Here is a 27,825-nt window from a genome sequence, read left to right as displayed (position 1 = left end):
TACTCAGATGACCCTTAATATAAAAATATATATGTTGTGGAATTTTGTGTGTTTCATGTGTGTCCAACATAACCTCATAACATTTCCAGGCAGAGGAGTTGTTCAACTTTGTGCCTCCATAGATGACTGCAGACGTAGCAACTGTATGATAAGACAGTGCTGCTCACCCTACCAAGGCCATAGAGAAAGTAAACACAACACATTTTGTGTCTGTGCTGAGCTATTTGGGCACCCACAATATCTTTGTTTACTTTGAAGGTTCAGCTAAACTTAACGCCTCCAGCATGAGTTTAAATAAACCTTCAGGAAGACAGGAACTTCAGAAGTTGGGATGGCACCTACACTGTACTGTGTAATCCTAAATTCTCCTCAATTGAGTGTTCATTAAATGCTCCTGTGTAAGTCATCGAAGTTTCCCAAACATTCTTCCTGTGAAATGAGTTGTGCTGCTCCTGAGTTTTTCCTTAACAATATATTCATCCACTTGGGAATTAAATTGATTCATAAAACTGTTTGTTTGAATTTTTCTTACCAGTGAAGTAGGGCTGAACGATTTTTGAAAATAATCTAATTGCGATTTTTTCCCCAAATATTGCGATTGCGATTCGATATTCGATTATTTTTTTAAGCTCTTTGTCTTCTGTATTATTCAACAAAGACAAACAATAAATCATTGTATAGTGACCACACACAATTACCACTAACAGTTAAATAAAGTAAAACAACCTATAACACACCTCATATACATATACATACACATATACATATATATATATATAATATATATATATAATATATATATATATACACACACATATATATTATTTTTTTTTCCCCCTATAATATATCTTTTTGGTCACAGGGGAACGCCTCAATCCCTCGTGAAGTTAGTGCGACTCACTCACTTGCTAGAAGGCTATCGTTACGTTAGTTGCTGTGGTCGCTGTGGGATTAACTGTACTAATAAAACCTGAAACACGCGCCACGCTGCTGTGAAAGCTCCCCAAACCGTCATTTATCATCTCGATTATTTTCTCGTGGCCTCCTCCACCCTATATTTATATCTTTATAACGGACTCTAACGAACACCAATAGCTCGTGCCCAGCCTTCAGTTCTGCCGTGCCTTATCCATTAACTGCTGTATGGACTGAGCCCAAACAAAACCCCTTTTTATTAAATAAATGGCTGTAATTTTTAAACTTCAACTCAAGAATTGTTTGAATGACCGGAGAATCAGCTCAAGGTACAGTGTAGCGTTAAGCGTGCTAAGTTGATGCTTTCTCTGCGTAGTGCAGACTGATTTGCTCTTGCGAGTCATCAAATCGAGACCAAATCGCAGCCTTTGCGATTAGGAAATCGCGTTTTAACATATCGCGATATTATCGCAAATGCAATTAATCGTTCAGCCCTACAGTGAAGTGCATTGCAAGTACTGACCTGGCCAGCAGTCCAGCTTCAACTTATAGCCGCTGTGATATACCAACAGTAGACTTACAGTAATTGTTGTGACAAGCTTGTTGAGTAATTCATTATACCTCCCATTAAGACAACTGGCATCACCAGTCTTAAAGCTGTGCATAAGAAAGATAATAAAAACTTCGTGTTAGCTGTTAATATTATGACATATTGAGTAGAGCGGCACAGAATGAGTCCATTTGTAAGCCTCTCTCCACATTAACGGTGTGGAGATTGTTTGATGGTAATTCAAGTTCAGGCTCAATTTGCACGCGCTTCATATTTTATATTGTTATATCTACAGAGGAGTCCTTAACCCTCTGAAACCCAAGCCATTTTTCAGCGTTTTTTACTCCTGTCACATTTTTACTCACTGTGAGCTCATTTTTCACTCTATCTGCAAGTCTGGCATCTCAAATTAACCCTCCTAACCCCAAAACCTGCCGGCGGGTTTGCAAAAGCATGTTTTTTTTTTTAAAGATCGCCAAAGAAAAAACACTTACCCTAGAAAGAAGCTGAAAAAAACTAATTGTTCATCAGCAAAATTCCGACTGTCCCTGAATGCGTCACTGCAAAATTTGCCGACATTATTTAAAAAAGCTCCAAAGATAGTCCAAAAAAACACTAAGTGGATAAAAAAACTCACATAGAACATGTCCAACTTCAAAAAGATTGTAAAAATCAACAATTTGCATGATCAAAAAGCTGTAAAATGCATAAAATTCTAAAGGTTTAACCCTTCAAATGGCAATCCTTGTGTTGACCGTGTGACCTACAGACGTGATGAAAATTCATCCAATCCACTGCAAGCTTAAGCAGCAAAACACAGCATTGCCTGCAAGCTTAAGCAGCAAAACACAGCATTGCCTAGTGGTAAACAGTGGTGGAAGTATACAGAAGTATACAGATCCTTTAATTGAGTAAAAGTACTAATACCACATTGTAAAAATACTCTGTTACAGTAAGTAAAGTTCTGCATTGAAAATGTTACTTAAGTAAAAAAAAGTATCATTAGGAACAATGTACTTAAAGTTAAACATTTGGACTTAAGTACAGTACTTTAGTAAATGTACTTAGATTTATCACTGGTGTTACATTTGTGAAAATGTTACTAATTCTTTGTGTGAATGATGTGCATTACATACAATAATTCTTTTTTTCCTGTATTGTATGTACATGTATTCCCTTAGGGAAATGTTGAATTATCTGATTCAATTGTTTTTCTATTTTTTTAAATTAATTATCAAATAAATCTAAATTACATTTTTTCTAACTTACATTTTCTGACTCTTTGTTATACAGCTCAAAAGACATTAAGGAGCTTGTCCTATTTCTGGCCATGGTTGTGCTTGTTAAAAAAGAAATAATACTCTTTATTTGAATTAGATAGCTATGGAATTCAAGACTTTATCTGAGAGCGGCACTCCAACACAAAGCACTCCCTTAGCATACACTTCCATTATTTTATGCCCTTTTGTTGTTACATGTACTACGACCAATCATTCATGTGATGGAAATTACACTTGTTTTGGACGGAATCAATGTTCTTGTCTCGTCCCTGCCTCTTCACGCTCATCTCTGAACTTGCACCAAAGTCAATCGCAGGAAGCTTGTATGATAGAAAGTAAAGTGACAACTGCACCAGAGTCTGAAGACAAACAAAGAAAGCAACTTAAAAATTCTGCAGTATTTCAGGCAGCTCTTTTCTCTGGTCTATCTCCTTGCTTGCATCATTTTAATTGTGTGTGGTGTTGAGACTCCGTGCTTCCGTTTTTAGGCCCCAGACAACTGGCCACAGAGCTGCCTTGACACGGCATTAAAAGATTTGATGGAGCTGAAATGATGGCAAACAGGAAATATAGAGTGCAGATCATGCAATCTGTTTAAAGGTCTCCCCTCTATCGCTCTTAAGTCATGCAGCGTGAGCAAAATACCAAGTCCTGTGTCTACTTGTTTGCCTCCAGGATTCAAAGGGTGTTGGAGGCAGCTCTAAGTGTTAAATGTGTTAGCAGGGTTAAACAATTAATGAGATGAGCCAGCCTACGTGAGTGTTTTTACTCAGCCACCATGGACTCGTTAGCCTCTGTCCTTAAAGTTAATTCAATCCCTCACACTGTTTCTCTCCACAGAGCTTGTCATTAGTTGGACCATACTCGCTGTTGCTTCCTTCCTTTACATTAATCTGTTGTTTTGTTAGTCTGTTCGAAACCTTTTCCTTTCTTATCTCTACTTCTCACTCTCTTCTTTCATCTTTCCAGACGCAATTTCTAGCTTATTGGAGGAGCATTATACAATACATGCATTTTTTTTTCATGCATTTTACCCATAAGCCTTAAAATATGGAACGTGATTAATATACTGAGAAATTGTCGTTGAATTTGTAATTCTTCTTTTGGACAGTGAATATAAAATCAGAATTTAAAAGTAAAATCGTTAGGCACATTTTAAGAACAAACACACTGTCTGGAAATGAAATGTGTAGTTCAAAGTTAGGGGCAATTTTAAAAACCAAATTTCCTCAGACCTACACGAGAAATCTGTAATCGTTATGCCATTAGTTGCACCTAGAAGGCAGTACCATTTCCTTTAAGGTTAGCCCAACAGTGGGCTAACACTCCAGATGGCTACAGACACCCCTAAGCATGTAGCACTATGATAAATCTTCCAACACTCATAGTCCTGAATTCCACTGGTTTCAAACAATAGTAGTTGTCAGCAGGGGAGCAAATTGATGTACGGGCTCCAAGTCGAGTCTCAAGTCTTTGAGGGGCAAGTTCAAGTCAAGTCTAGCGACCCAGCTACATGGCAGGAACAGACTGAACAAAGTAGAATCCACAAACTATACACTTGACTCCCATGGCCTCATCTTTCATAAGCAGAGGTAAGAAACTGTAGAGGGTTTACTCTACCTTTGTTGTAACTCAAGACAGCTAATGTAGCAAGCTTTAATAAATATGATCTATCTTACTGAAAATAACCTTTTTGTACACATCATTTCTTGATTTTAATGATGCAGACGTTTCCCACATCAAAAACAAAATAATTAATGAAATGTATCCAATATATTGCCCAGCCCTAGTTCAGTGCCAGTGTGCTGGCAGTAGTTTACAAACCCTTAACCCCCACGAACCCTGTTGTAACTCAATCATTTAACCCTAACACTTATCCCAATGTGTTTTAACCCAAACCTAAACCATGGCCCAGAATCTGGGGTTTGCATTGTCTATCTGAACTTGATGGTGTTTTCCTAACCTCAAAATAGTTGGTATTTAATGTTAAACAGAAATCATATTTTTTTTATGTCTAACATCTGATTCAGTGCATTTGGTGAGCAAGTCGATTTGAAGCAGCTTCAATAAAAAAAATAATTATATTTGATATTCTCACAAGGTTGGCTTTAATTTTGCTGATAAGGACTTTGGACATTGCTGTTCTTCCTAATAATTGCAACGTAGCAGGAGAGGAAACATCTGGGCAAATGTGGCTGGAGCTACCCAAGTGGCCATTTGATTTTGTGGATCTGTGAATCTGTTACTGAAACAAAACAAGCACTGCTGTTTGGTGTGCGCACCCATTGGAGCATTTGAAAAGTGTGCGTGTTTGTGCTTGTGTCTGTTCATGTGCAGTTACAGTGTTTGTGAGTGTGTGGGGACATGCTACTACACTTTTTTTTTACAATTCCATGCAGATGTCAGAATAGGGAACAGAGATAATATGTTCAAACCCTAATCAGTGTTTCACAAACACACACACACACACACACACACACACAAACACTGGTCTCAATTCTATGATCAACTCTAGTTGTGATGATTGCTAGGTCATCAATATATAATTAGAGGATAGCTGATAGGCGGGATTAGTGCACAGCACCTGCTCCTTGTGGATTAGAGAGCAAAACGGGAGGGCGAGACATGCAGTGAGCCTCAATTATACACTACATGCAGTACATTGTGGCTACCTCAGTACAACATCTACATTTTGTATGGTTTATGCACCTAAAAAGCCATTAATTTTTTATATCATATTTTATGGTGAACTCTGTGTGGTTTCCAGATGCTGAAGGTCTTTGTTTATCAGATTTAAAGTGGCCAGCAACAGCCTGTACGTTCTCGTCTATTTGCCCCTAATTAGACCACTAGTCGTGTTAACGCTATTGTTTTTCTTTAGAAGTGGAGAACATATTTTAATGTTTGATGTGCAAATAAAGACAGCAATTATAGAATATTGTCAAGATAAATGGTCAGCATAATGTGTTCTGTTCCTGTTGTAACCCACTTTGTGCTTATCCTGATTACGCTATAAAACAGGCCTTTCATGTGTTGAGCTGAACTGTAGCATTATTTGCATCAACATACTTGGATTCACTGGTTTAAATATCAATCTAAAATGTTCAGTCTCTGAGTCGTCAAATTGCATAATCTAAATTTAATGTGTTTACTTCAAGCATGATAAGAAAAAAATATGTTAAGTAAACTTTCTGCACTATACTAGTGCAGAAAGTTTTTTTAAAAGCTGATAGAAATAAATGTTCTTTTGTTTTTTTAATGAGTGCTGGTATATATATATACATATATATATATATATATATATATATATATATATATATATATATATATATATATATATATATTATATAATTTAATTAGTGGAATGTTGTCCCTTATTAATAAAAAAGCAAAGGGTGGCTACTTTGAAGAATCTAAAATATAAGACATGTTTTCAGTTATTTCACACTTTTTTGTTAAGTACATAATTCCATATGTGTTCATTCATAGTTTTGATGCCTTCAGTGAGAATCTACAATGTAAATAGTCATGAAAATAAAAAGGAAACCCATTGAATGAGAAAGTGTGTCCAAACTTTTGGCCTGTACTGTATATATATAACGATGCCAAGTTTGTGGACACCATAATAATGCCTGGGGTGATTATTATGATACTGGTATTTTTTGGCTTATAACTGTAACACTGCAATTCAATTAAAAACCTCCTTGAGTCAACAGGAAGGCCCAAGGTTTTTCCTCTGTGATGGTCCCTCATTATGAAATATTGATTATTTATTCTATATATTATACCACAACTTGTAGGAGTTATTGTTTGTATTGATACATTTATTTGTGGTTGTCACCTGGTAATTTGCATTCCTCTGTTAATAAGATAATGCAGCATTCACCAATTCATTCCAGCATGTTGTAATGAGATCGTGGATTAGTTTAATCCTCACATTAGGCTTAACAGACATTAAAATGATTGGTCATTCATATTTCATGGTTTGATCTCCTTTTCAAGGAAGACAAATTTGCAAGCAGAATGTGTGCAATAGAAATGTTGCTGTGGAGATTGAACCGTGCATCTCTTCTTAGTATGCATGGTTGTTAAATCGGGATGTTCAGTGGACTGCTCTTTTATTTAACTTTTTAGCCTTTGTAGTTCAACTTGCTTCTAATTCACCCATTCACACACTGTGCCGTTTTGTTTGACAGTGCTTCCACACTGCCAACATGTTTGCTGCATTTATAAAGCGTGCACGCCTCTCACTCTACGCTAGTTCCTATTTGATTGCATCATCAAAAATGTCACTGTTTGGTAAAATGTATCTTTATCTTCTTCTTTATCTATCTGTCTTTTTACTGATTTGGCTGTACACCAAAAGTGCTTTCTTTTGCTATTTTTGGCCGAATTATTGTGGTTACCAAACATTTGGTGCACGTGCATCCCTACTTAGACCCTTAGTCTTGTTATTTAACATCTTTATTCTAGATCAAGTTGGCAGGATTCTTTAAAAGGCTAGTGTTACAAAGATAACAGAAAAGGCGTAATTAGTGCTGGAACATCAAGGTGCTTATTACTATCTACAACACAGCTTTATGCCAAGGCCCTTTGGGCCAACTTTCTTGATCTCTCAGGTGTTTGGCATAGACCGTCCCCCTTGTTAGTTACAAATGAGGCAGGATGGGATGTAATATCTGTTAAAGACAACAGTGAGATAGTTAGGTTGGCGAATACAGTGTTGCCTCCTGTTTCCTTTCAAAATGGCTTTTTACATGCATACAAGAAACCAGTCTGTTGGGAGAAATCAGGTCAAGGCAGAAAATCGGAGTTTACATGCACTGCAGTAACCTGGTTAGTATAAAATATCTATGTTTGGTCAGTAATGAGATTTCTCCCCCATGGTGCTTTACCATATTTTTGAAAGAAGGTTTGAATACTTAAAGTGCATTGGTAATAGCGTATGTGACACCTCAGCTCAAGGATTTCTGAGTATTTGGAATCACACCGCTGTGGTACGATGTACTTTGTAGTGTGAGAGCACAGATTTTTCTTTCTTCACACACAGTATGTGGCTAATGGCTAGGAAATAAGAAATCTTTGTTTCTCAGTCACGTGTTTAGTGTGTGAATATGTTTGTGAATGAATGTAGTTTTATTTTTTTGCTTGCAGAGTCTTGAGTCTGTCTAACTAAAAGAGGCTGTGGCAGGACTTTTAGCTATTCAATCACTTCAGTTCAAGCACCAAGTGGAGGAAATGGAAAGAGTAAAGTAAAAGAAAATAATAAAATGCTGCAACGTATTCAGTCATGTGCAGAGGCAAACACCATTCTTTGTTTTATATATTTGGTTATTGCATATCACACTGGAGTTCCTGCAAAATGTGTCACACAGCTATTTTTGACAACATGGGACAACTCAGTAATTCAGGTAGTGTATTTGTCTTAGAAAGGGATATTTTTTCAGAAATAATGTTTAAATTTTGGATGATAAATATTTAAAATACAGTTGGTAAATATGGATATACATCTTTTTTTTTTTAAGATTATTTTTTGGGCTTTTCCGCCTTTTAATTGACAGGACAGCTAGGTGAGAAAGGGGAGAAAGAAGGCCGGAAGGCATGCAGGAAATCGTCACAGGTTGGACTCAAACCTTGGACCTCTGCATTGAGGCATAAGCCTCTCAGTATATGTGTGCCTGCTCTACCCACTGAGCCAACCCGGCCACTGGATATACATCATTTAATGTGATCAGGAAAAAAAAAATGTCTCGGTGTATTGAATTTGCCCCATCTCTTATGTCATTCCAATGTACAGTTGCATAGAGAACTGCTTAAAAATTATGTCAGTCATTGGATGGGAGCCAGTTCCAATACCCTGGACATCTTTCAAGCTAACATTTTAGGAATGCACAAAGTCAGTCTACCATTCATTATCAATGGAGCAGCTCTAAAACTCAATCACTAAAACTAAAATCAGAGTGAAATCACAGATGAAAAGCTTGGTTTTTAGAATTTGAGCTTCAGTCCGACCGCAATTATGTGAGATTCAGATACTGAGTCTGTTACGGACACTTCAGCATCATGCTGTGGTGTTTTTTTTCAGTGTCACAATTTTCTGAATTTCACACAGACGTACCCTAATATGGGTCTAATGAAATTAAACACAACTATAATCAGTTGACTTGTGGCACAGGTTGAAAGAGACTGTTTTTGCTGAGATAGGCCTACACATTAATAACAATGATAAATGATCACATTTGCGCATGACTGACGTGTTTCATTTTTACCCCCAAAACGGAATAAAGTGTTAAGTGCGGACATGCCAGTTTGTTATACATCAGTTAGTTTTCGGTATGTGAGGCAAAGATGAACCTACTTTACTGTTTCGAGGCTTGCATTTGCCCATGTTAAATTGTGATATCACCAGTTAACATGGGCGTATATTTCTCTCATATGTTAACCTGTGTTAATTTAGACTAAAAGTCCAATATATGGATAGAAATCACAAAACCATTTCAGTGGTGTGTAGTGTAGTGATATAGATGATGTGGAAGTTATTCCGTTAATTTTTTTGTCCATGACATCCAAAGTTCGAATCCCAGCTAGATCCCAGCGTTTTTCCGTTTTATATTTTTTTCCGTTCATACATTATGTGTCGTATTTGTGTGGATAATGCTTAAATGGACATGTATTACATGTAAACTGGTAATGTTTTCAGTGATTTCCATTAATAAATAACATATCATCATCCTACAATGAGTGTAAGATTCACAATGATGAAAATGCAGTAAAGGTCATTCAACAAATTGGCATCTATTGTGGTGTGTATTTCATCTGTTTACTCATATGACTGCATAGGGGCTGCCTAGACCGTGCTTGCCACCCTATAATCTGGCCTACAAAACAAACTCCCATCACATTATTATGAATTTATGCGAGCAGTTGATGTAGGCAGCCATTATTAAAACAAACTGACGAGTCAATAACAGAAATACCTGTACTTACAGTGTATACATGTTGTAGAACATCTTACAGGCTTATTTATCAAGCAAGGAAAGAGACAACTGAATTTTGTCATCTTCATACATGGAGACTTAAAATAGTTATTTCAACCAGCCTTACAAAAAGTACAATTTATCACCACAGAGAACTTTAGTCACAAATCTGTTTGGGAAGGCAGCAATAACCACAATTGGCCACGAGCCGAAGACGTTCCTTTTTCTAACCTTTTTGAGCATGTTCATCATTTGCAAATCAGCCTGAATCCTGCAGAGGCGTGAGGTGCCGCTTTGCAAACTGCAAACTGTACAATACAATACAATCCAGGAAGGCCAGTTTTAGTAACAGATTTATTAAATGCCAAAATAGTTCACAGAGGTTTTTAATACTCAGGATATTACAACTCTGGAAATTTAGCATAGTAGCAACCCTTTCATCACAACAATCTATAGGTTAACAGAAATACACTGTTCACATCCCAAAATCCCTGGAGTATTTGATATGTCACCACTTTGGCTAATGACATTGCGGAAAAAGTTGAGCCAGGTTTAACTTTTTTTTATGCCAGAGCCATATTTTTTGGCACCCCCAATTGACTGGCATTTGGAATCACTGCGCTATTGTACCATAGTGATTTTTAAACCTCTGCATTTGCAGTCAGGAAATTATGTCTGTATTTGGGCTATTTTGGACAATCCACAGAGGCAAATTAGCTGCCTGCCAAAGTGATAGGAACAAGTTGATAGTTTCACCAAGGCTAAAATTAACCCAATTTTTGAGAATGCCAGGATGTTATGCCATGCATTGACAATATTATGCTCAGGGCCCCATATAAGCTCAGCATGCACATACATATGATATGCACCTCATCCAATATAAAAATAAATGAAAGAAAACACTTAATGTTTCTCCTGAGGAGAGATTGCTACAACACCTTGGGATCCCTGTTTACTGTATGAAACAGCTGCAGCTTTTTGCCTTTGTCTCTTTGACTCTATTTACTTTGGCAGACATGTATAAACAGGCAGATGTTTCTCATGTAAAATTATATCAAAAGTAATCAGAGGTTATTAAGCATTTGGGGTAAGGCAGTGATGACAGTGATATTGCATCCCTCATGCACAGCGGGACCCGTGACAGCTGGTGCACGTTTTTTTTAGCAGCACCATTGTATACTTTCAATGATTTCTATTTATTAAGGAATGAGCCTAAATGTACGCTTTTGAATCCACATACTATTCTCTGCTTCAATATCAGGAAACTGGGCTCTGATCTTCTAATGTGTCTCATTCCAGAGTCTAGGTACCTGAATTGCAAAGGCTGATCTTGTTTAGTCTTTTAAACATCCTACACAAGAACTGCACAGGATCTCAGCCAGCAAGCTGGCACATATGGAAGCCTCCCTGTGCTTTAAAAGTAATCAATCCATAAGATGAATAAAATGACTTCTAAAATGAATAAGTAAGAGAAGCGATCCCAGGATAGGGGTAATATGATCTAATGTTAGTGCCAGAAATAAACGTTTTACCATTTCCAGAAGAAAAGGAATTACAATAATCCAAATAGGACATTACAAAGACAGTCTCCAGGTTTGTTTTGGGGAGAAATGCTTAATCTTTAGAATTTTCCTGAGTTAAGGGAAGCATGATTAAACATCTGGTTTATTCATACTGAGTTTGTTCGACAAGATTTCTACTGTGCTGAGTAACACACTTGGATGCAGGGCTGCAGAGGTTTGAAATCAGGTGCTTTGGTTATCTTGGCAAGTTATGAGGATCTCAAAATATTTTGGCAGCAGTAATGGGTGTCCTAAAGACAGCTGTGGTCATTGCCCTAGTATGTGTCATCCCCCCATAAAGGTGGAAATAGATATGAGTTTGAATTAGCTGTTGAAGAGGCCGTGTGAACATTATGGAATAAAACTATGGGGAAGACGTTGAAATGACCTAGTCACTCAAAGGTTTTGCCAGAGAGTTAATAGTTAAACAGTAAAGCGCTGTGTTGGGAATGGTCACCCAGTGCAAAGTCTTCTAAGCAATATTGCAACTGTACGTGTAATATGTAGAAAAGGGGAAAGGATTTCTCGCACCATAGGTTTATGATTCATTTTTTGCCTTCAGGAAGGCGGTTTTTCAGTACTGTGATAAGCTTTTTGAAAACCAGACAGACTTTTTCAGACATAGGTTTCTCATTCATAAAAGCCAGCAGCTGATCTACAATTTCCTCCAGAACTTTTACCTACAAACATGATCTTTGAGATTGGTACAGAATTGTTAAAGTCACTGGGCGCAAGCTGCAAACTTTTGCAACAGAGGTTCAAATGGTGTGTTAAAAAATGAGAGAGAGAGAGAGAGAGAGAGAGAGAGAGAGAGAACTGTGAGTGAAGAGAGAACCATTAAACACCTGTTAAGAAGAGCTTTCATAATTAATGAGTTATAATTGAAATTGTTGTTAATTTATAACCTGCAGCTTTCAGACGAGAGATATCTGTGCATAATTGTAGCTATTTTCTCACAAAATTTATTTTAGCACCCTTAAACAAAATACCACCTACTGTACATGTGTGCTTATTATCCCAAAAAATTGTATATGGTTTCTTAGAGATGTAATGATGTCAAACATTTGGCTGGGTATCAAATTCAATAAAAAAATTAAAAAATGCCTCGTTATTCATTACCCAATTTCAATACCTAAGGAGTAAATCTCATCAGCGTCAGTGAGCCAATCAGCATGCAGCATGCTTCTACCAAGATCCAATACTGTTTATGATTGGCTGTCTAACGCTACACGTTGTAGAGACCTACAGGAAAAACTCTATGTTACACAGAGACAGCTCACGTACTAGGAACTGAAAAATAAATAAAAAGATTTGTGCCGTAATGTGCAATGTTGTAATTTCTTTTTGTTTTATAAAATTGGTATCGAAAAAAAGTATCATTCAGGAACAGATATTGAAGTCATGGTATTGGTATCAGTACTGGTATCGGAAAGTTTTGAACGATACCCAGCCCTAGTCAAACAATTAATTAATTATTAGTTATTTACCTGACTGATCCCGGCCTTCTGTAACAACAATTGTCTTGTTGCCGTTGACATTTTTATTTATGCATTAACTGCTTGTCTTTACTCTCTCACACCCATTTATTTATTTTGGTTTGCTTCTTTGTTGGAACCCTGAACCTTTAATGAATTAAGATCATGAATTGAGTTTAAAGCATATTTCCAACAGGACTTCGAGCTATTACCAATAAACCTTAATGCAGCTAACTTTATTTTTTCAACTAAACCTGGAGCCCAATCACAAACAGGCCTCCACACTTATCTAGTGCCATCATCTACGGATGCCAACATTATTGATATTTGGGATAAAAGTAAGATCTCTGTGTTGTCTCTGTGGGGTTAGTCCACTGTGAAGCCAAGATCAGAGGCGCCTCTGCCCGGAGTTGACCCTGACTGACTCACAGGCTACTAAAGAGAGAGAGATTTTATTTATTTAGAATTGAAGCTTGGTAAAACTCTGGGTAGCACTTTTTTGTGTAGGTCTGACAGACTCTGGCATCCTCTTGACTGATGAGGACAGCAACTTTGCTGTGTGACTGAGATTGAGAGAGGAAGTGCCCAGAACAGTGGGAGAATTGGCTTTCACAGCAAAAAAAATTGTAGTTCAATTAACTTGAGAAAGAAAGGAGGCTCTCTGTGCCCTCCCTTGTAATGTTATCAGCGGTGTAATTTACGACCCAAGAGTTTCAAAAAGATGTAGCTCACCACTCAAGGTACCGAGGCAGATATATTTATGAAAAGCTGTTTTAGATTAATGAACCAGCAACGGGGGGGGGGGGTCTTTTGACTTTTAAATTAAATTCTTAGAAGATCCATTTTTCAGATGGAGTTCAGCCCAAGTGAGACAGATAATTATAGGTCCTTGTGATTACAACATGCAAATGCATCACACCTTGACTGCTGCAAACAGGGAGCACTGTCATTAATAGTAGCATAAAATGCAGGAGTGTATTATAATTACAAGGCAAAAGCTTCCATCACACCTCCATCTGTGCTCCTTCTCGACTATCTGAGAGTCTGTGTGACTGCAAAATGTATGAACCTGCCTTATGAAAAGATGGAATTCAAGATGTTATTGGCAGTAGTTAAAAAGCCCATTAAAATACCACCACCCTCTTAGATTTTACAGCTGGTAGATTGGTGAGGAATGTTAAGTGCTTTTAGTCTCCACAGTATTTCAACATGTATATTTGCTTCAGTTTACGAGCTTGAAACTCACTTTTTGGAGAAAACACGGTGTCTTTGAAGAGTGGCCAGCTCACTTTAGGCATATTGTTGATTACATGTGAATGTGAGTGATGTGTGTGAATGATAAAGGAATAAATCAAGGTAATAAAGAAAAGAAAAACCACTGAGTAATTAACAAGTTATTATAACCCATGTGTTTTCATGCTTGGCAGCTGTGATTATGGTCACATATAGCCTGTCATGGTACTGTTAACTCCTAATGGCTGTATGTTCTCTTCCTTCCATAAATGCATTCTGTGTTGAGATGCCAAATAGTTTATGTCTAAGCACTTGAAAAATGTAGCATATTGACCACCATTTTCTTAGAAATGTGACCAGCCAATTACATATTATCACAGAATTGAAGTGATGCATTTCTTTTCCTACACCGAGGCACGCCATGTTAAAGTACTACCAACAAGCATAGACCGTGAAATTTAAAGTAGCACTGAGTGTAAACACATCCTGTCTGCAGTATATCAGCATGACATGGATCATTTTTCTACAGCATGTGTAAATGATTACGTGTTATCCAAATATACTTATGTTTGGATAGAACGTGTGACTGTGTGTTTGGTAACCAAATTGCTTACTGTGTATAGTTGCCATTGATAGTAATTAAAACATTAAAATACTGGCCTTGCTGGGCTGTATCTGCAAAATTCATAATCCATTAGAGTGACTGCAAAATGTTAATCAACAGCATAATGTAGCAATGTTTTGTTAGTTTACACATGATTTTCTTTTTTTTGCATGCAACTTTCTAATTTCTTTCTCTTTACAGTAGTTTTGTAATGGGAGACTTTACTTCAAGGTGTCCTTTTACACATGTATAAATTTAAAGTTCTTATTGCCTCTCTGATCTCAAATAAAATACCTCATCACTGATCCTCCTGGATTTTTCTTTTTTTAGTGAACCACCAGTTATTTCATAAATCCACTAATTTGGCTGCTTAGAAGTCAAACAATCCTCAGATTTAACAGGCTTTGGGAGGGTTGTCCCAGAGGGCTGATGTGGCAAAGTTTAATCAGTCAATGATTAAAAGCTTTGGAATATAAACCAGAAAGTGACGTTGCCGTCAAGGATGATAATTATCAATTTTAGATTTGCCTTCATTAGATGTGGAACAGTCTACAGAGATCTGAGGCATTATTTGCAAAGTCTCTAAGGGCTGCTGAGTGGTCAACATAGAAGTAAATTCTAAAAATAATAGTTTTTCTCCAGAAAGATAAAAAAAAAGCTTAAGACACAGAAACAAATACTGAACATACTGCTACGGTCTTAGATGTTCTAAAATCTTGATTCAAATAAGCTTCAAGGGGACATTATTCAACAAAACTGTGCTCCTTTGGTTTTAATTTATTTTCCGTTCAGCTAATTTAAGTAAAATGACCTTAATCATCCAGTGCATTTGCTTTTCTGTATCTATTTCAACAACAAAACTTTTGAAAAAACATTTAATGCTTAACTACTTTTCCACCACCAACCTGATTTAATAATGAACTGTAAGAATAAAATGGATATGGGAAAATGCCCTTTAACAAGAGCGGCATTTATTAATTGGAGACTGCTTTGCCTTCACAGGTACAGTTTTGGTGGAAAACATGCAGATAAATGGCCGTGCCCAAGACCCAGGCAGAACCATCTCACTGACATTGCTGGACAACTATGACTACTGGGTGATACTGGAACCATCACGACAGAGGCTCTACCTCAACAGCACCGGGCGCGTTCTGGACAGAGATGTAAGTACAAGACTAAGGACAGTAATCTGTAGCAAGAAATCAGAGAAAAATAAAATCACATTTGTGTCCCAGTGGTTTAAAGTAATTACATTTTCCATCATATATGAATACATGGCTTCTCTTGTGTGAGCTCATTTTGCGGATTACAGAACAATATTTCATACAAGCTAATTCTGCCACTGGTCTGTAGTCATGATCAGGTGTTGTATACAAACACGGCATCCATTTATATGAGAATCATAGGTAAGTTAATCTACCTAGCTGTCCTCACTCTAATTTGTATTTCTTGTCTTTTTGTTTTCATCTATACCATCTGTATTTGCAAAATATGTTGCACCTGTTTATTTGTATTTGAGAAAACAAATGGCTTTATCGGCAATTTTAAAATCAACAAGACCATAATTGAAAAAATGAACATCACTCTGTACTGCAAAAGACTTAAAACTAGCAATTGAGATCGAACTCATTATGAAAATGTTTACTGAGGTAATAAATCAAGTGAGAAGTGGAGCACTTTCTCATAGACTTCTACAGAAACCGACCTCCTTTTGCAAATGCACGTGTTGCCCCCTGCTGGAATTCAGATAGAATGCAGGTTTAAGTCACTTCCGCATTTGCAGCGCTTCACCGAACTGGATGCGAAATTACAAAGCCCACTATGGCCACGCCAAGACCCACTCCAAGAAGCAGCTCGATTGGTTGGGGTTAGGCATTTGACCTTGAGTGGTTAAGGATATCTGATTGATAAGGGGATAGGACCTGAACAAATGGGGTTACATTACCTTGCGTAAGCATGAACGCCTGGCCAATAAATGCTATTGAAGGGCGGGTCTTGGCGTGGCCATAGTGGGATTCGTAATATCGCGAACTGGATGCTTTGTCCATTAATATCAAGGGGGTAAATAGAGCGTCCACAAACCGTAGCTCCTATGGAGCCATTTTGTTGCTAACAAGCCATCACCCGCCATTAGCATTCCATTGACTGCCATTCATTTTGGCGCCACTTTGACAGCGAATAACTTCACATCTAAAGCATTTAAAGACTCTATTTGTCCATTGTTTATTTCTAAAGAAACACGACAATGTATAAAAGACTCCATTACCTTGTATCTCACGTTATGGCTCCGTAGCAGACGTTTTGTAAAAATAAGGTAATGATTGTGTCATAACCACACGACTTACTGTCGCATAGTAGAGGAATTACCGTACAGTACAGGAGAAGCTCGCAGGCAGTTTCGACTTACATTAGCTGTTTAAGTTTAATTTAAAATAAACTAATGTTAACTAGCATTTTAGTTAGCAATAATTATCCTGTGCCTATGTTATCTCCTTACATATACCTTCGCTCTCCGTCTCTGCAAGATTTGGAATGATTGAGATTTCTTTTGGCATAGCTACCAGAAGACTTTTGCTCAGACAGGTTGCTCACATCACATCTACGTCTTCAAGCTCAGTTGGAGGCTGAGCAGTAAAGCTCAGCCATCACGTATTAATTTTTATATATAATCACAATAGCCTAATATTACTGGTGAAATAGTATTGAACCTAGAGTGCAGCACCATCATTAACATAATTATAATTCATATCTTTTATTTCAAAGGTTTAACATCATTCACCTGCAATCCGGTGGAACTCCTTTTTAAAGGCTCTTACTGGTTTGTGTCCAGGGAGCACTACAAAAACGTTTAAAAGACGTTTCAGAGCGAGTCACACTCTTCTGATGGCTCTACATACAGTTGCTTTACTAATATGCTCCGCATCGCCATTGTTATAAAGAAAACTGCCGTTTGCAAAAAAAACATAATGCGACACAGAATCTGCTGGGATGTAAGAGCATGTCCATGATGGGTGACCTTAGTTTGGTTGCCTTAGTTATATGAGGACAGATAAGGTTATGTAGCTTACATATCTGATCAACTGTGAAGAAAAACAATACCACTCAAATAGGTAGTTATATGGAAATGAAAATGGATCTAGTCGGGGCCTCTATATCATCATCATCATGGTTAGCTAACTCCCTGCGAAGTAACCGCCTCCTCATCGACAGGATTGCAGACAAAAGGAAATGGCATGTTTTGAGAAATAACAGTTAATAAACCAACCCTGTTTTTTATGCAGATAACAAACTCTGCTAAAATGCACCTGATACAGACTGAATGAATGAATGAGGAAATGAAAGAGTGCTGTGTCAGAGGGAGGAGACTGAGAGAAACTCGAGGTTAATTAAAGAAAACCTGATCCCGACCAGGTTAGGTTCACAGACTCAGTTACCATAGTAACTGACTCTGAGGTTAAGTTACCTCTCTTTCTGAAACAGGCTAGAGTTACCCCTCTCTCTCAGGTTATATAACCTCCCTTTCTAAAACGGAAAACCCAGAGTTTCCCTCCTCTCAGGGTTAACAAACTCAGAGTTTTTACTAAACTTGGTTTCTGAAACGGGCTTCTGGGATACTCCTTTTGTTTGGCACTGTCACTTTGCTCCTTTTTGTAGTTGGTCATCTTTCATGCTTACAAACGGCGAACAGATAAGGAAGATGACAAATCAAACCTGTCATGTGAGATAGCCTAAATTAGCGTTTTGCAAATGTGACTGATAATAGCATTCATGTCCAAATGATCTATACAATAAGGCAATTAACCTTGATTCTTACTAGAGTTTGATCAAGCAGTACATTAGTTTCATCCCTTCCATTACCCCATTGTTTCTTCATTTTAATAATAAATTCATGTTTTTCACTGTTGTTTAGCTTTGAAGAGAAAATATACTAGATGTAATTTAGCAACCAAGTTGGTGGTCATTGGTTTCAGTCTGGCATGATAATTCACCCCTAGTGCTGAATATGGTAAGTGAATGAATAAATGCAGACACTGTCTGTATGCAATATGTTCAGTTCAGTTCTCCAGGGTATCCAGAAAACCTGCAGTGAATACTGATCAGTTTAAATGGTAGGCCTACAGACACACATGTGAGGTGTGGGGTTTGCTGGGTGTTAAGTGTTGTGACTGCTGGGGGAAATAAGCTGTTTTTGAAGTGTGTGCTTAGGTTATATAGAGTATGGGGATGGAGCTACACATGAAGCTACTAATGGGAATATCTCAGAAATATGTCCAATTAACAGGATAAACAGTTGTGGAGCACATGGGAGTCAAACCTTTGCAAATGAGAGGGGGAGAGGGGAAGGGAGAAGCTAACCAGGCTGCATTACATTATTACTATTTCTAAATCCAGATGATGTCTGACAAGTAGTGGTGGCAACAAGACAAGCTGCCGTCCACTATACATTTTAAACAGAACATGGCAGAAGGCTTGCAGCTCTTAATCAGGCTGCACAGTCAAGCTTAAAAAATCAAAAAAAATAACAGCAAGCATTTCTTCCACCAATTCTATACAGACAGCACAATTAACAAGATATCAATTTTAGTTGATTGTTGCTTTTTGTCATTCATACTTAAGTAGATACAGTCTTGATAAATTCAATGTTTAAATAGTGTTCATGTTCACCAAAAAAAACCTTGCTCCCCTTTTTCTTATTGCTTTGAGCATAATTTGCATGTTTTGTTTGTTTGATGTACTGGTTAGGTATCTTGTTTACTGGAAAAATTTGTAACCAATGAATGTCAGTGCAGCTCTCATTTTATCATCTCTGCTGAATTACACATTTTGTTCTTTAGAAAAGGAAATTGCAACATGTATAACAACTTGCATTGTAATACTTTTTAGTAAATCTTTGTTTTCTCTCTCTCAGCCCCCCAACTCTATCACCACCATTGTGGTTGTGGTCCAGTGCACCAATGAGCTGGTTGGTACTGTCATTTTTCATGAGGTAAGGATAGTTGTGAGGGACAGGAATGACAACAGCCCTCGCTTTCAGCAGCCACGCTACTATGTTGCAGTTAACGAGGTAAGGGTGCGACTCCTGTTGTTGGTTTTGTAGGATTTCTTGCTAAAGACGCTGTGTGCAGAATTTTAATGTTGATTGAACACGTTTTTGTTTATTTTGTAAAATGAGTGAAAATTGGTGCAGCCCATATATTGGTTTCGGCCTATTTATCTCAGTGTCAGATCCGCAAAGGAAGGCACAATGGAATGCTTTGCTGTCTGCCACAGAATTTTTTTTAATTGTACCCGTATGATCACCTGGTATTTTCTATTTGCATACATAGTTGTTGACTATCAAAATGGTCCAAACGAATCAAATTAAGTCGTTGACTCAATATTATTGAGGAACGTGACTATGTGACTGCCTTCAGCTAATAATTAATAGTTAGGTTCTAACCAAACATTATTGTTATGTTTCAGTTTTGATATTTGAAATAATGGCAACTTAAACACCTTTGTCTTTTACACCAGTTCTGTACAATGTGGCTGTGAAAACCAAGTGTTAGATATAACTTCCCTGTTAGATATAACACAAAGTTTGTTTTTTCTCAAGTTTGTACATTTGACGCATATTCATGCAAACTTAAAGGAACACGCCGACTTATTGGGACTTGTGATTTGTATAGTCACAGGGTGTACAAATAACAAGGTCACTATGCTTTTACTATCTAATAATTGTTGACTCTATTACTTCAACTCTGAGCGAACTCCAGGTGAACTCTCTGCTCCTCACCACAGGGCTTCAGGTGCAAATCACTCCGCCCAAGTAGCAGAAGTAGCAGTGCTTCGCCTTTCTGAGAATATAGTTCCCAGTTTGTATACAGTTAGAAGACGGCTGTGCCTGTGGCCGGGTTGGTCAGTGGTAGAGCAGGCGCACATATACTGAGAGGTTTATGCCTTGATGCAGAGGTCCAGGGTTCGAATCTGACCTGTGACAAATTTCCTGCGTGTCCTCCCCCTCTTTCTCCCCTTTTTCAGCTAGCTGTCCTGTCAAAAATTAAAGGCGGAAAAGCCCAAAAAATAATAATAAAAAAAAAAAGAACACGGCTGTGTCTCATATGACCTTGTTATTTGTACATCCTGTGACTATACAAATCACAACATGTAAATAGGAACATGTTGGCGTTATTTTGTCTTATTCGGAGCAGTAGGCTAGTTGGAACCGGTTACCTCCGGTGCTAGGCTTAGCTAGCGCTGGGGGCGTCAGACAGAGTTACAACACGCACGGAGATGAGAAGGGTTATGTATCGACTTGTCTAACTCTGGGGGTTACAGTGAATAAGCTAAAGTCCCAATAAGTCGGCATGTTCCTTTAAAGGTCAGGAAAGCATCCAGGAATTTAGTTGCAGCCTGCTCTGCACTCATTTATACTGTATATGTCTAATGAGCACCAAACAAGACAAGCTTTTGCCTCTAAAACAAACCTGCGTCACCTGCAATGATTCAAAACAATTCATCAAATCTTCTGACTTTACAGTTTTGGGATTAGGAAATAATTCCCTGCTGAGTTCTCGACAACCACGGCTTTCGTCTCCATGTACAATTTTTATACATTGCATGTTCAAAATCCCTGTCGTAGTTTGTTATTATAGCCATATACAGTTGCCCCAGTAGTATAGTGAGTCATTCTATATTGCTGTCAACTTCTCCCCTGAACAAGCTTTCCTGCCCACTGCCTGGTCCTGTGGGCTTTGCTGAGGGCTCAAGGGAACAGCAGGGGTTCTCATACTTACTTTTTGTTATTCTGTCAGCAGTGTGCGTAAGCCTTGAGACTGCTGCTGACTGCAACATTTCTTTTTTCTTTTTGTATACTAATGGGGTAGAGTGGAAACAGTAATAGCTATATGCATAGGCTCTCTGCAGTAAGTACTGTGGATATGCTCTCATGGGGCTGTTCGAGCTGTTGACTTTTCTTTCTCCTCACGCTTATATTTTTTTTGTAGCTCACACCAGTTGGAACGACCATTTTCACTGGCTTCTCAGGAAATAATGGAGCTACGGACATTGACGATGGGCCCAATGGACATATAGAATACAGCATCCTTTACAACCCCAATGACCCGGTATATGGACAAGTCACACCATGATAAACACCCTCAACACCATTGTAAATTTCTTCAACAGTCATGACTTATTGCTCACATCCACTGTTCTTTGTGTCTTATCATATTGACTCTGTTTTGCTTTCAGGCATCTAACAGAACAGTGAGTGTCGCAAACACCCTTTCAGGAAACATTATTCTGGCAGAGAGGCTCAACTATGAGGAGAGAACTCGCTACCTGGTTTTGGTTCAAGCCAATGTAAGTGACTTCTGATTGCAGGTGTTAAGACTAGTAGGGCTGTCAACGAAAATTCTAAATAATAAATATTTTTGAATTGTAAAAAAACGAACACTTGTTTGAATATGAAAATGTATATTTGATTGTGGAAAAAAAATAATAAAAAGCAGCACTACCACGGCTGTCTGCCTTGCATGTTCTTGCGTGGGCCTGGGTCGCTGCTGCCTAAACGACTGTAAACATTAATCTCCCATATACTGTACAAAATCTGTGTAATGTCCGATTCAGCCCAGCCGGTCAATATCCGGAGAATTAACAGTGAGTGAGTGGGCATGTTGATGATGTTTCTATTGTGTGGCTGGCGCAAAACCAGAAGAAAATAACCAAGGGTGAAGAAGAAGGTTCAATTAGACTAAAACGCCAACGAAAATGTTTAACTAGAGAGACAAGGAGATTCAGGAATTTCTGTCAGTAAGGGCTGATGCCGAAATGTTTTGACAAATTCAAGGAAGTCAAGGATGAAACTCAGTTGTTTATGACCAAATTATGAACCGGCTACTTGAGCGCAGTGTAATCCATGTAGGGTCATATCATGCCTCCTGCCCCACTCTAGAGAGAGAGAGAGGGAGAGAGGACAACTGTCTTTAAATTAAGTTTTACGGTCTAGGATATTGTTTTGTTTGTTTATTTCGTAATGTACAGGTATGTAGATCTTTTAAAATACTTGTTTATTTTGAAATAAATACCTATACAGGTAGTTATGTCACTTGTATTGGTTTGCTGTCTTGACATAATGCACAAAGATATATATTCCAATATATTCAAATATGTGTTTTTTTAGAAGGAATATTCAAACGTCGTTTTTGGACAATTTTGACAGCCGAGTAAGTTCTCATTATCAACTGATTTTGAAAAAAAGGCGCTGATTTTATACATTTTGTTTTAGTTTTTTTACCTCAGCATTGACCTTGAGGGTAAACTCTCAGTGCCACTAAACAGATTTCTCAACATATGCTTTGTATTGAATAACAGCAGCTGCATTTACAAGTTGTTTTGGAATTGGAGCACTAAAGGACATGTTTTTTCTTGGCCTGAGAGAGTAACCGTGTTTCCCCATCTTCCAGATCTTTCAGTTATTTTAGGGGGCAGATCTTTTGAACATGAAGTTTGCTGCTTCACTGAGTGCAAGTGCTTACGCTGTGTTATTTATATTTCTGAGTGCAGTTTTAAGGCAAGGTCTGGTGTATATTGTTTTTTATTTAAAAAATATGGTCATCATTTAGCAAACTAGACTTTTTCATTTTCAGTTTTACCAATAAGAGGGATTCTTGTTCCGTTTTCAATTATGAACTAAACGTAATTAGACATTTCTCAGTTGGCAGTCAGTGTAATGACATTACAGAAACAAGCTGTTTAAATCATATTTAACTAATACTAATTCAGAGATTGCTCACAGAGGATTGAACCCTCCAGAGTTTCTTACTTTTTTATTTTTTTCATTCAAAGTGATTAAAGCTGTCTTGTTTACAGCCTTATTGTTTAAAAGCTGAGAGTCTTAATATACAGAATTTCTCTTTATGGAAAAACCAAGCAACAATTCACATAATTATAATCACTCTCCAATCACTGATAACTTACCCTTACAAGCAGTGGTCATATATTACACTCTGTACTATAAAATGGAAGTACTGCAGGGCATATATTCAGCTCATCTCCTATTTGCTCCATTTCCTGCATGAGGGAGCAAAAGTCTCAACCCTTTACCTTGGCATGAAGTCCTCCAAGGAGATTTAATTGTCTCTTGCAAAGGCGCGTCAGAGTAGAGATAGAAAGAAGACATGGTATTTACTAGAACTGTGCGCTGTGTGTCAAGAGTTCAATTACACTAACAGCGCAAATCTTTGAAGTGCTGTGCTGCTCACTTCTCAGGTTACCACTCTAGGAAGCAACAGTACCACAAGGGGGAAGCTTTAAGGATAGCTGCTGAAAAGACATGTTTTATGGCTAAGCGTTATTTCCTTAAGATGAAAAGTTTAGTAGAATTTATAGGGAACATGCTGTATGTAACATCTCTTCCATTCAAATATGACAAGTGGGAGCTTTTTACCTGACTACTAGTTGACAAGCCCTCTGCCAAGGATATGAATTTATTCCATGGCAAAACCTAAAGCAAATCAGGCAGCTAACTCAATGATGAACTTTTATAAAGCATTTACAGGTTCATACATTCATTTTGTGTTTCTACTAAAACATGTTTACATGCTTTAATGTTCAAAAAACACTTTAGCCCAAAAAGCCCAGTCTGCTCTGATTTGCCTGCGTCTTCTCCGCTGCTCTCCAGTTTTTTTTCACTAGTGGCAGCTAGAGCTACTGCAACAGAGTTTTTAGCAGGACTTTGTACCGTGAAAAATCACAAATAAAGGCTTCTAAACCAAACACTACACAACCAGACATCGACATTGGGGGAGACATGACCAACACTGGCCACCAAGATTACAGCTGTCTGGCTTAGTGTAACAGTTAGCAGTAGGCTAACGTTAGATTGTAATGGAATGAAGCAGCACTTTCTACCGTCAAAAATCGCAGACAAATAACAAAAACATCGTAGATATCAAAAAGCTCCTACAAAATATTATAAAAATATGAATTTTTCTATTTTTTCATGATATGAAAGGTTTTCCTTATTGCATTAAGATAACACATTTTTATTTAGCAGTGATCATGATCATCGTGAATCTTTTTTTTTTAGTGCAGAAATATTTCAATAATGTTTTACTTAAAGCACAAAACTAAATGTATATCAGTACCCTTTCTTGCAGACAAACAACTGAAGAATAAAAACAGCAGAATTAATGCATGACTGTGAGCTTCCATAACAGCCACCACTATGTTGAAGAACAGCTGCAGAGATCTGTTATGGATTTTAGCTTGAGCAGTTAGTAGCCCCAGTGCACATAGCAACAAATCGTCTGGGAGTTTGAAGGTTGAAATTGAAAAGCATTTGTTCATTTTCCAGGACCGCGCTCCCTACCCCCCCAACAGACTAACAGCTACCACAACTCTGACTGTGGATGTTCTTGACGGAGATGACCTGGGCCCCATGTTCCTGCCTTGCATTTTGGTGAACAACACCCGTGACTGCAACCCCCTCACCTACCGTGTTGCTATCCCTGAATTCACCCAACCGGTAAGAACCAGGCAGACAGGCGAACATGCTGCTGTTCCACAAGGTCATTTTAACAGCATTCCTTATTTTAATAGTAGGTGCATATTTGTGTTTTCATTCACGCAGGTTGTGTTTTCATCTCCTGTCATCCTGTGTGTTCATGTGCAATGTGCTGTGTAATTCAGATTTGTGATACATTTGTGATGGATACATTTTGTACATTCTTGCTAAATGTTAAACTATTCCACACCTTTTAAATAGCCTAATTGTCCGCTTACACCTTGTTTTTGCCTTCACACCTGGAGGCCGAGTAAACTTTGCTGCTGTGTCTCAGCATGATTATTCCAGGAGCATTTTCTGGTCTGCTGGACCAGCAATTAGAGCTGAAGGCAGAGTTGACCTGGGATGACAGTCAAACACCATGGGAATCTATAGGAGCAAGAAAAATAGAGAGGGGGAGAGATAGTGTGGCAGCTGAGATAAAGAGTCTGAGGCGGTGCACAAAAATATATTATATGTATCACTATTTAGTTAGTTAGTTTGTCTGTCTATAGAAATATATATCTACTGTTTATGTCTATGCAAAAGATCTGAAGTAAAACTAACTGAGTGGGACTGTGCTGAATTATTTTATTGAACTAGACTAGACTCAAAACAATCTCACCTCAAGGTCTATTTAGTACTGTTCTGGAGGTTTCGATCATATTACATGATCTTCACCAACAGAAGTTCGATCAGTGGCCATCAGTTGGAACTGTAGATTCCCTGATTCAGGGCACCATAGGACGTCTTGAACTTGACAGTTTATTCTTCATCTTGGATACAGCAGTTGATAAAACAATCTCAACTAAAGGTCTACTTACTCACTTGTTCTGAGGGTTTCAACTGCATAACACAAACCTCATCAGCAGTCTAGACTAGACTAGGGTGAACTGTTTTGGACTGTATTGAATTTAATTAAATAGGATTGGATTGGAGTAGTCTGGATTGGATTTCATTGGATTTACTGGGCTGGACTGGTTTGGGGTTGGCATTGCGGTGTCCTCAGACCAGGACGATTTTCATCTTGGCTCGGCTCCTTTCTGTGTGGAGTTTACATGTTTTCCGCGTCATCACGTGGGTCCTCCTCCAGTTCCCGCCCGCATTCTAAATACACTGTACAGGAGGTATGAATTATAATCTCTAAATTGACCAACAGTGTGCATGTTCTTGTCTGTGTTTTAGCTCTCGATCAACATAAACGTCTTCTATTTTGTAGACCTGCCAGTATAATTATTTTCTCTCACTTTCATGCAGTAGATGTTGTTAATGTGAAAGAATTGCTGCAATGTCAGAGCATTTCCGTTTTTCTAATATATGTAATTGCTTTACAAATAAGTGCCATGTTCCTTTGTTGTTTTTGTTAATTGTAGCTTGGCAAATACATTTATAGTTTCATTAGCAGCACCAACTGAAGGTTAAGAAAATTATAATAAAAATATCTGAGAATTCTACTCTGAAGCAGTATTGGGGAAAACTGCATCAAGTATGGGTTAAATGTATACTGGGTTTGACATGTATGAAACATGAATTGTATTGAACTCAGACAAAGAGATTAAACGGCACATAAGTCTGCAATAATGACACAACAGGAGCTATTTACTGTAGATTGGTTGAGAAAATCAAATCAGTTGTAGATTGAGGCCAACAGGGAGAGAGGGAGTAATAAATAAAAGGCTATACAGTCTACCGGTACATGTATGTGCAAGTACTGTCTGTTCATTGCGTACCTGTGGTTGAGGGGGAGCTGCCATAGTGAGTCACAGTTGTTTGTCCAGACTCTCTATTCATAGTTTACCCATGTAATGTATAATTTATGATAAAAGGTTTGCAGACTGCTAAGTATGCAGGATCTGGGAGCACCGGCTGCACAAACCAAAGGTTTTTCATTAGTGTAAGAAAATGTTGGCCTTTCTCCCTATCTTTCTGCTTTTCCCCCTCGAAATCCTGCCGAAGCTTATGTATACGGTCACATTACTCTAAAATGTCTCCTCTTTACATTTAAAGTTTTTTCGAAATATTGCCTGTGTATTAAGTCTGTTAAATGAAATGTATTATCATTATTTATCTTTCATTTCACTTTCCTTAAACAGTGTGCAATTTAATTTCAGAACTGTTTTTTTTAGGAATGGCATACATCAGCTTTGAAATGTTCAGTCAGTTTTTGGTTGGTCTCTGATTTTTCTGATTTTGTAACCATAATGCTAACATATCTGTCCACAGGGAGATTTGTCTTCCCATAATTGATGGGTGTATTGTAATTAATCACAATGGCTAGACAGGCATTCATAAGTTGGTCTGTATTTATTTTTTGCCCTCAGGGGATATACAGTAATGTGTGCTCTGGAGTCCCCTGGATAATGACTGCTGGAGGAGGGTATTATAGCTAATCATCATTGTGCAGAGCTAGGGGGATTTGATTTAGCGCACCTCCAGACATTGTAAAAGCGAGAGGGCTGGTTAGGGAGGGGTGTAAGGATTACTCCAGAGCAGAGGGATATAAATATCCCCCTCAGGGAGGGATTTTTCCTGCCAGAGAGCTGTTAGCCATGTGCCTGTCTACGCTAAGGAAGTTTAGCATAGGCCTCTTAGCATACTCAAACATACTGTATCAGCCATATGGAGGCATTTTGCATGACGAGAGGTATTCTGAAATGTGATGTGCTAAACATATTCCCACTTAGCCATATGTTAAAAGTGT

At 37.9% G+C, this 27,825-nt stretch overlaps 1 protein-coding gene across 8 annotated transcripts in view; it reads left to right on the top strand.

Moving 5' to 3' along the window:
* The window catches only part of pcdh15a (protocadherin-related 15a), a 231,131-nt gene that overhangs the window by 99,073 nt on the left and 104,233 nt on the right, over positions 1–27,825 (top strand). For all 8 annotated transcript variants that reach the window (XM_039783228.1, XM_039783227.1, XM_039783223.1 and 5 more), the window contains 5 exons: positions 15,599–15,759; positions 19,506–19,661; positions 21,583–21,702; positions 21,830–21,940; positions 24,936–25,106. In XM_039783228.1, the coding sequence (XP_039639162.1) occupies positions 15,599–15,759; positions 19,506–19,661; positions 21,583–21,702; positions 21,830–21,940; positions 24,936–25,106 (719 nt within the window). The remainder of the gene's footprint in view (positions 1–15,598; positions 15,760–19,505; positions 19,662–21,582; positions 21,703–21,829; positions 21,941–24,935; positions 25,107–27,825) is intronic.

This window comes from Perca fluviatilis, chromosome 19 (assembly GCF_010015445.1).
Source record: "Perca fluviatilis chromosome 19, GENO_Pfluv_1.0, whole genome shotgun sequence".
NCBI lineage: Eukaryota > Metazoa > Chordata > Actinopteri > Perciformes > Percidae > Perca > Perca fluviatilis.
This window is presented reverse-complemented; position numbering and strand designations above follow the sequence as displayed.